Source organism: Ceratina calcarata, unplaced genomic scaffold, assembly GCF_001652005.2.
Source record: "Ceratina calcarata isolate Rehan_Ccalc_2016 unplaced genomic scaffold, ASM165200v1 scaffold54, whole genome shotgun sequence".
NCBI lineage: Eukaryota > Metazoa > Arthropoda > Insecta > Hymenoptera > Apidae > Ceratina > Ceratina calcarata.
Genome location: NW_017176565.1, coordinates 383,675 through 394,257, shown reverse-complemented (window position 1 = coordinate 394,257; position 10,583 = coordinate 383,675). Strand labels below are relative to the sequence as shown.

General features: G+C 44.8%; 1 protein-coding gene across 13 annotated transcripts in view; it reads left to right on the top strand.

Moving 5' to 3' along the window:
• The window catches only part of pHCl-1 (pH-sensitive chloride channel 1), a 56,573-nt gene that overhangs the window by 21,614 nt on the left and 24,376 nt on the right, over positions 1-10,583 (top strand). For 11 of the 13 annotated variants that reach the window (XM_018030832.2, XM_018030836.2, XM_018030833.2 and 8 more), the window contains exons 3-4: positions 7,858-8,028; positions 9,393-9,481. In XM_018030832.2, the coding sequence (XP_017886321.1) occupies positions 7,868-8,028; positions 9,393-9,481 (250 nt within the window). In that variant the 5' untranslated portion in view covers positions 7,858-7,867. Of the gene's footprint in view, positions 1-7,857; positions 8,029-9,392; positions 9,644-10,583 lie in introns of those variants that run through there. The other 2 variants (XM_026816711.1, XM_026816713.1) reach the window with 2 other exon arrangements.

Sequence of the window (10,583 nt, the reverse complement as noted above, 5' to 3'; positions counted from 1 at the left end):
AGAAAGTTTTCTTCGAGTTACTGCTGATTACTATAAGAGAACATGCAAATTTTAAGTCATTGTAATTTTTCAAAAAAACCATGAATTGATTTAAAATTTGGCAGGTAACTTTTTAATAGTAATAGGAATCTATAATAACAAATTCAACATTGTTTAAATATATAGCCTATACATCTTTAACGACGTCGTTCGAGAGTCTGCGCGAATGTCACCGAGCACCGTATTTATTCGCTTCAAATTTAAATTCGCCGCGGTGGAAACGCGACGGTGAGAGAATATCGAGAGAAGAGAATGAAAAAGGGAGATTGAACCGCGAGACCGAGAAATCGAGATATAGAGGCAGCGTAGGAGAAGCGTTCCGCGAGGAGACGTGACTTGAAATAACGGAATCACTTCGAGGCTTCCCAGATTTATCCATGGACCTGCGAGTATTTATTCAAGGGCTCGCGAATACCTTTAAATGCATCGCGAACTCCCGCTAAACAAAATTGTAATTCGGAACATTGGTCGCGCGGAGTTGAGTACGGGTAAAGTTTGTACAGTTTGTCCAGACTGCAGTTTTGCGAAAAGACAATCGAACGGTCAAGTAATTAGAGTAGAAACGATCAGGCGATTATTCAGTGAAAAAGTTTTCGCTCAGGAATTTTAGCAGCAGGATTGGAAGCGTAAAAAAGTTGGAAACTCTCGTATCTCGGTTCCGGAAGGAAGTTGGTATCTTGGTACATCTCGTCGGTTCTATATTTCTTCTTTCATCCCTTGGCGAACTCCACATAGCCAGGAGTTTTAGAGTTTCACCTGTGATTGGCCCTTTTCTACGGAGCAGAATTGATTAGGCGATGAATCGGTATAATATACGGTTTACATTTTGCTTTGGAAACCCTTGTAAGTAAAACAGAAAGATCAAGATAAGTTCGATTGCTTATCTCGTTAATATTAAGAATCGTTTAAGCTCCACGCGACGGTTAACTCTTTTCTTGGATCGATCTCGGGGATCCGGTTGGATCGTATGATGGACAAATAGAAATTGGATAAGATTGAAACAGTGAAAAGAGTCGGGGAACTAGTAGAGTAGGTGTTTCGAATCGGAAACAATGTAGGTACTACGTGATAAAAATTTCAAAGCTCAATTTCTCTTGGCAAGGGAAAAAGTTGTATCGCGTTAGGAAAGAGGGTGTCGTGTCGGCACGCCGACACGGAACAAACGAATACGTTTATCGCGTTAAAAATTCAAGGAACAACCAGTCGTAAGTGGTTCACGGTGAAATTGCGGCCGACCCGGTTTAGAGAGGCTTGAAATCTCGTCCTTAACCTAGCTAGTTAATTCCGGCGCCTTCACCTTTGCGATGTTATCGACTTCCTCGAATCCGTGCGAGCGGATCGGAACAGAAACCGACGGAAGCCGATAAATCCATATCGTTAAGTCGCCGTCGCTTCTTCAAATCGAAATCTCGCGTCATGGGAACGTTTCCCACGTCGTAAACATCTGGGAGTACTTCTTGCCGCTGTGCACACACGTAGCAGAGAATTTTTCATTACCTCGCCTGTGACGACACAGCGTGTAACGGAAATAAAAATAAGATATTCGGTGAGCTGGCTGAATTTTTTCGCCAAACAAAAATGCTCGAGTGAAACGTCTGCGATGTCAATTTAGAAAATGGAATCTAAATTGAAATTTCACTCTTTGAAAATAATAATATCCATTCTAGTTTTCACGTGGTCGGATCGTTATATTTTCTGCTGATACAACTTTTCCGTAAATAATGAGTGGAAAGTCAGTCGTGGAAAAAGGATGGTGCAAGCTTGGTCGCGCCAATTGTTTGATTCGTCGCAAGAGAAGGCAAAGTACCTACTTTTTAATTCCCCCCGGGGGTATACGCGGGTAAACTGAAGAAGAGACACGTTGTTTGTGCGCAGTCTCTCGTTAAAAAGAAATAGCCGTGAAAGAGCCGAGGATGCGTCGCGTTCCCCTCGCCTCGTCTTTGAACGTCAACTAGTTGCCCGTTCCTTAATTACAGGAATTGAATGAAAGCTTTCGTGGAAATTGTGTTACTCAAAATATTACGCTTGCGTTCGCCCCAGATAGAAGCTGGATGAAAGGTTGGCGTGGGTGTAACAGCGGCGTCTTCCTGTCTACCAAATACTACCTTCGCGTTAACATACAGGAGGTCCCTTCGCGAGTACGTGGAAAATTTTATATGAATATCATACATCTCGATATAGAATAACGGTTGTGAAAGTTCAATCGAAAGAAAAATTCATCTAGCTTCGAATCGGATTCAATTCGCGACTGTACGATATATCATGAATTGATCTAGAAAACAAAGGACATGCGCATATTTTAAAAAGAAATTGAAGCGGTACGTTGATAGATTTTATGCATGCAGGGTGAATCAATAAAACTACTCGTATGACACAACTGTTTTCGACTCTAACAAAACTTCGTATGAACTTTGCATTCTTATATTTTGACAGATAATAATTCGTTTCGAAGTTTCTCGGTTCACGCGTTCAGTTTAGTTCTTTCGTCGACGGAAAGAATGTAGAATGGAGGGTGGGTATCCGGAAATCAGATTCAGTCGAAACTATCCAATGTGACAGAATTTTCGATGACCGTTGCATTGCTAAAGACATACGATCGGGGAGATCCGAAGATTCCTGGAGGATCTGACCACGGAATTAGGGAAGACGCAGATACCTACTGGTAAGAGGACACCCAGTGCGCCACCCGAGCTAAAACCGTCAGGGAATAAGCATGCATAACAAATATTTCCAACACGTAATATCGCTGCTTATCCGATCAATTTCCCAGGCAAAACAAGGAGCGCGAGATTATATAAAACATAAAATACGTAACTTTTTATCGCTAAGCAGATGCCAAGATTTAATTTTAATAGATTACAGTTTATATAGATTGTTTCTCAGGTTTAGAATATTTTTCTGAAGACGTACTATTAATTAAGAATAGAAATAAGGTATCTTTCCTCTACATCTTTCCTCTAGGAAGAAGAGATGGGAGAAATAAAGGAAGAAATTCCGCGGTTTCGTGGACGGGGTCAGGTACGGAAGGAAGGTATCCTGCGACGAGCGCAAGCTAAAAAGGGGTAGAAAGGGGTAGAAAAAGAGGGGGAGAGAGTGGTGGCGGAAGGAGTCGCGGACTCCAGAATGGGACGGGCTAAGCCACGTGACATAGTCTATAGCGTTTCGTGCCGCAACGCCCCGTATTGATCGAACGAACATCAGCTGTACAGGTTGGTTTGGTAGCGTGGTACTCGTACCTATCCGCCTGCCGGTCTGACTACCGCTGTCCACTACTACTCGCCGAGCTACTTTCAGTCCTTTCTCCTTAACGTCCACGCGAAATCCCATCTCTATCTACGATGTGTTTCATTGTGACAGCCTTATCAAACGATAGTTCTCACTGGCCTTATCACCGTCATGTATCAAACTTATGTGCACTGATTATAATCGCGCGCTATTATTGACATCCGTTTAGTCGCGCCACTAATACGCAAGTATATTTAGAGAAAGTTTATCGAATAATTTTCATTTTCGCTTTGTCAGCGCACAAAGCGTTTTAACGATGCGACTTATCAAGGATTTCCCGCGAGAAACGCGCGTCGGTCGATGACGGAGAACCGGAGGAAGAGTATTTATAGCGGGAAAGGCGATTAATGTGCGAGCTTGTTCGAGTAGCGCGAAGAATATCGTTCTTTCAATATTATTCCATCTCCGGGAGAAATTATTCGCCAAGGTATACGCCGTTACTCGTTAAGCCATCGTTGATTAATTCGATTCCTCGGCACGGTGAAAATAATTTACGGATTTAATCTCGTTGATCAAAAAGCGATGCGAAGCTTCTCGTTTCGAGTAAAGACGAATTAGTGGCGCGCGGGATAAAATGTGAAAATCATTTTTACACAAACGAGCGAAGACAGAAAGTGGAAATTCGATTTCCCGTGTCACATGAATCGGGTGTACGGATAACATAAAATTGAACGTAGCGTTAACGAAGCTTGCGGTTAAGCTGGAAATTATTAAGCCATCGGAGTTGTCGCGGCGCGGGTGGACGCGTTAAAATATTAGTTTTCAACGCTGGTCTCGACTTCTGCTCGCAATTACTGGGGGGAAGAGAGGGGATCGTGAAATCTTTTTTTCTAGTGGTAAATGTTTGCCGTTATTTTAAACGTCCGGTGTCGCGGTTAAAGCACACCGTGCCCGGTCACCGCTTCTCTTTATTCATTCATATTCTCTCTCCTACCGCGGGTTTCAGCCGCCCAGCATTTTTTCCAACTGGAACCGAGTTTTATGAAAAGACTTTTTGTCTTGGTCGGGCAAGGGAAGTCGAACGAATAAACGAATCTCCCCTGTTTGCCCTTATTCGCTTGTCCCGTTCCCGCATTCCCGCATTCCCTTTTAATTCCCAGCGGAAAACGGAGCTCATCCGGCGACGTAATTAAGAGGATCGGGTTCGTCGCGGGAAAAGCCGGCGTGCAGAAAGGAAGGACGGAACCAGAAACACGAGGATGAGTCGATGATTATCCGAAATCAGATTATTAATTGTTCCAGGCTGGAAGTGTCACTGGAATGCACCGGTCTTTTCATATAAAATTGCAAAACGGAGTTAGCTAACTCACCGAGGAGAAATTACTAAAGAGTGACAGCCTTATGGGAGTTCTTTATCCCAGCGAAAAATTTTTCAGAAGAATGTTGTACCTCGAGTTGCCATATACAAGAAAGGTCCTATGGAATTTCCTTATAACCAAAAGAGCGATTGCCACTCATTTTTGACTCCCATTGGGCCTCATTCGTTGTCCCAACGATTACACGGGCACTGCCACTCTTTAGTAGTAGCTTCTCGGTGGCTAACAATTCTTATCAACTCATCTTCTGCAGGCATTCTACCGCAGAAAGAATAATTATAAAGTAGGGCTTAAAACAAGTAGCGCTCTCGTAATTAGTGGGTTAAGCGATATTGGTATTGATCAGCGGGCAGAAAAGTTACAAAGGCGCGTGCAACTGGTTGATCAGCGACGATTCGCGTGCGACGGGTGCACGCCACAGTGCGTGATATCAACGCGGCGGCGGCGCAATTTAAAGTTGCCTCGAGGAGCAACGCGACGGCAAACACGTGGCACTTGTGGAAGTGCCCCGGGGCAGGCTTCAAGAGGCCGATCGTGTCTACGAGAGGAAACGAGCCAGGGCTGGTTAAATCGAGACGAGTTACACCGTGTCACCCAGCACGTTCTCGTTTCAAACGTGCAACCTACCCGCTTCCGGGGCTGCGGACTGACCTCGAGGAGTTAACTTCCTCCAATTTTTCAATATGCATTAGTGAAACATCAAACCATAGTGAAAATTTACACCACAGACCATGCCAGTGTATTATCCAGTGTTATATAGAGATCAGTGTGTATATACGACTCTGCTTGGAGTGGATTTGAAGATAAAAGCGAGTATTTTATAGTCTGACCCTTTTAATCTTTTATCGTTTGCTCGTAACTAAGCGGGGTAGGAAAGGAAGTCAATTAATTTACATGTCAATTTGAACGAAGCTAGCGAAACGGTGAGAACGGTTCCCTCGATCCTGTCGGACAGAATTGACTAGAGCGACGACCGTTTTTGTTCTCACGGTGCTCGTTAAGACACTGAGAGCCGTTTCTTATCTTCCCTGGTTTCCCGAGCATCCCCGATGGCTCGTTTTACCGATCCAATTAAGGACCTTCTTAAATTCTGGCGAATTCGGAACCCGGTTAGCTGCAATTGTATCGGATAATCGTTTAATTTCGAGCTCTCGCGTGTGCTACAACTCGCGGGTACCAATCCAGGTGCGCACGTTCTAGTTAAAGGGTTTCTCGCGATAGTTCCGATTGTTCTGGTTCCAGCTCGTAACTAGTTGACATCGTTCAACTCCCTCGGACAAAAACAGCTCGCGGCATGAGAATTTGTACATATTAAGGAATAGTTGTAGTCAGAATTAGTTCAATAGCAAAACGTTGCTACCAGATAATGTATAAATCAAGATTACAATATGTATTATCAGAAAGGGATTGTTGACTTTACGAGGCACGCTCGATCTTGTCGAAACGTCGATTCCTTGACAGGCTCGGCTGTGTACCGATTATTGGATTAGAAGCCGCAGAAGTGGAAAACACCGATTGGCAATTTGACGCGGGAAACGGCCAGTTTCCGTTTTTCTCCGATCTCATTGCCGGCTTAAAATCTCGTTACCGGCTCGCGCTACTGATAGGATTTGCATTAAATTAGGGACACTGTCTCCGAACGACGAGTCGTTGAGATTCTAGCTACGGGCCGACGGACGACGTTACGAGATGTTTCTCGTGCTCGGGTAGTCGGTGGCCACGAGCGAAACGGAAACTCGAGCGATTCGAGTGGCGGGAAAAAATTCTGTATTGTCGCGAAAGGAGAGGCCCTAGAACCGTGAGAGTCGTGGAAAGAAAGAATGGCGACGGTCCTCGACGCGTTCGCGAAGGAACTTGGAACGGTCCTGCACGACAAGCTACTCGAGGAGCGCTAGCGCGACGTGAAAACGAGCTGAGACTCGACTCGACTGGCAACTCTCAGACGAATTTCCCCTGCAGTTAAGCTCGGGGTCTAATGCTAGTTAAGCATCAAGGTAGCTTAACTATCTCAGCGTACCATGCGATTTTCAAAGGAAACAGCTTGTAACGATCTTCAACAAGGAGCATCTGCCATTTACAATCTAATTTTAGAACAATTCTAAAGTCGTTAAGCTTATAATTTTTTTTCTTTACACTGTGTCCCAATTTAGTGTTGTGAGTATAACAATTTAATTAACACAATTTATTAGTCATGTTTAAATTCACGATGAAATGCGTTAACGCATTTGATATTTTCCTCTAATGGTTTGGACAAAATTTACCACGAAAGAGAAACATTGGATCAGATTACTCGCATGAACCCGTAAAGGAAACGGTCGCAAAGATTCATGAGAGAGAACGTTGAATCACGGCCGAGCGAGTTTATTTCGTGCTCGAAGCCAATCCAGTGGAACAAAGGTAGGCTAACGCGAAAAAGGAGGGTGAAACGGAATCGCGGAGATAGCCGGGATGTCCGTGCTTTGAAATTGCGCTTCCCTTGTTCGGAGGCACCGGTCCTATTTGTCGGTTTCCGCTGAAAAGGGATCGGGTCGAGCGGAGACCCTCCGTGAGTCAGACACCTACACCTATATGTATGAATCGCATAAAAGGTCGTAGATCAAAAGTATACCCACTCCATGAGGTCTTTGAAGGGTAACCTTTCTCCCCTCTTGTAATGCATGCTGGGGCTAAGCGTACCCGTAATCCGTACAAGTAACAGGTACCGGTTGAACATTTTCATCCGTGTATCGAGCGTTTAAACTCTGAACCGTGGCAAGTGGAAGATAGGAATGTCTCTGTCGCGTGAAACAACTTCCGCCGAGAATCGATCTCTCTCTCCACGCCGCCGCCGCATCGATCAAATTTTCTCTTCATCTTTTTCGCTTTCAAGCCGAATCGTTGAATGCCTGTTATTGGTCGAGGCAACGTGATTCGTTTCATCGCTTTTTATACATACCACGCTGTCGAGACGAGTCTCTTTACTGGTTTTCATCCTCAAACAAAGCAACATGGCTCTTTTTTTAATTAAACGTATATAAGGATCAGCCCGATGTCGAGTTTACAGTTTGAAAATTGTGTCACTGTTTGATCGTTCAATAAAATGATATGCGTATCTAGAGTCGAGTTAATCTGGTTCTCGGTTCTAGAAATATGCGGTGCTCGGTTTGCTAGAAGAATGACTCTCGAGAGAGGAAGGCTACTAATAATGGAAAACGTGCTCTCTGCTTTTCTGTTACAGATGACATAGAATGGGTTGGGTGGCGCTAGGGCGGTGTGCGGGTGGTGGCGGCCGCCTCTCGTCCGTCCTCTCGCTGTCTCTCACCTCCCTCGCAAGCTCCCTCATCTTCACCATCCTCTGTATCCTCACACTTGCCCTCACTCTCGTTACTCTCGTGCGTGCCGAGGACATGTACGTATTCAATGGGACACGCGATAAGAATATCGTCGCGTTATACACTTTCTTAACTTCTCGATGCCGTCAATAAATATCTAGCATGCAAAACGTCAGTGGAAGTCAATCCACTTATGAAGTACAGAACGCGGAATAGAGATAGAATTGATCGATAACAAATTATTTGTCTATTAAAACCGGACCGAGAAGATAAGAAGGTACCACTGTAGACTTTTGTTGCTTGTGATAGGTCCGAGAGAACGGCATTAAATCGGTGATTACCCAGCGAACTACGATCACAGTCTGTCGTAAAATCCGACTGTGCCAACTTTTCTCTTTAATGCATTATGTCGAATGAACTTGTACGCGGATAATCGCCGTTAATGTCGCCTCGTTTCAAAGGCTCTTACATATACTTGTTTTACGTTTAATACTGCGCAAACTTGTCTCGTTATTAACCGGGACGGTGGTCGAAAAACAGCTAAGTTTCTCTATGGGTTGTAAAATCATCGTCGTAGCTACTATTTCGTGGTTCCAAGTTTGCTTTGGAACCGATATAGTATTGCTTTATTAGTAGATGAGTACGAGCCGCGTCGACAGACTTAAAACGTTTGGTGCGAACTAGCTATGACTTTCGACCGACGTCCCACGACTCGTTCGATTGCATCGTACACGTTTAGCCCGTCTAGACAAGTTTGAATATTTAGTGATCGTGATGTAGTCACGATCGGAGACTTTTATAATTATATTAAATAGCGACTTACGGGATTGAATTGAAAGCGACGCTCGAAGGTAGAAGCTGTTTTTGATACGATAACCTACGACCTACATACGTATGTAGTGCGTTTAGAGAGCTGCGTACGAATAATTTGTCGATAGTAGATCGTTCATGTTTTCTCTTATATCTTGCGTAATGTCTGGTTACTCGATAAAGGGAGAGAGGAAGAAAGAGGGAGAGGAACCGGATTGATCGACCTCCTGGACGGTCAATAAAGCTGTGTGATTTATGGGAGAACAAGGATTACCCGGATACCCGAGTATCCACGAGATTCTCGAATTAATGAGACAGCGAGAATCCCGATTGGTTCCTTTTCATCAGTTTCGGTTAGCAGGCGATCGTTTGCAGTATCTTCGTATTAGTCGGCGAGTACCGCTGCCTCGGCTCACGGTCAGTCGAGCATCTTATAAAGTACCTGTGAAGTAGCCGGGTAATTTTTGCCCATCTATTCTGGAGTGGCTAACGCTCGATGGAGCGAGAAAAAGGAAAAGGGGATGACACGAGCAAAGCGAGAAAAAAAGAGACAAAAAAATGAAAACCCTTCGTGGATATCCGTGGTGGTGGTGTATTTTCGGGGCTCTAGCTACAATACGTTGTGTTGCAGCTTCGAGGAGGGCAAGTCGGACAAGGAGATCCTGGACAACCTGCTGCTGTCGACGCGTTACGACAAGCGGCTTCTGCCCCCGGTCCAAGGTACACTGAGGCCCCCGCCCCACACCCGCCAAGACGACTACACCCCCGAATACCTCGTACCCAATGACCCCGATCATCCAGAGCACCTCGAACACCACCGGCACCGCTACCACCATACAGCACCACACAACCACAGCTCACTGCTCACCCCTCGTCGAAAGGGTACTCTATATTAGAAATCGTGAAAACCTGAGAGATCACGCTGATCAGCCGGCACGTGAACAAACGAAACCGGATTATTCGTTTCTCCTACGTGATCTTACGAAACCGTCGAGTCGAGACTGGCAACTTTAAGTGTTGGGTAAAAGCATTTCGCGTCGCGTGATAATTAATCCAGCTCCGCGCTCTGTACAAATTTCATCTCGTTAACATTTTAATCTTTATTTCCTAGCTATTTTGCCCGTAAGATATATATTATACAGCGTGTAATGAGGACAAATATAATTGGAACAAATACACTTCACAAAAAGCGTCTAAAAAAGTAACGAGGTGAAGTTTTTACTGTGACCGTCACACGACGCGAAGCTTTTCTATGTAGGATAATCAATCTTTTTGAGAAACGTCGATCTCCCATTTTTTTTTTTCAACCGCGTAAAATCTCACTCTTTCTTTCGAGTCGCGTGCCTGTTGTGCGTGCTTGTTGAATTTACGTGCTGGACGCGTCCGTGCAATTCTTTTTATTTCTGCGCGCTGGTACATTCGAACGAGACCGGGAGACATCGTAAACCCTAAAGGAAAGATTCGCGTTTGTCAATGGCCGGGCGAGAGAGAATTTCGTATAAAGCTCGATGAAAGGAAACGAAAGTGAACCGAGGAGGAAGGAAAATAAAATAAAACCTGAAAGGGTATAAAGCGGCACGAAAAGGGAGCACAAAGGGGCGGGTGGGATGAAGGAGGAGAGAGGAAATCCGGGAACGAGGAAAAATAAAAATCAGTCTCTTTGATAGCGAAACGACTATAGGCAGGCCGATTCGGGAGATCCGTCTGACCTATGCTATCCTCTATCACTAGCTCCTAGGTCCGGGGCTCTCGGCTCACGGCTTTCGCTGCCAACAGCTGTTTACTTCGCCACCGCCGTCGCTCCCTCAGAAATCCAATTCAA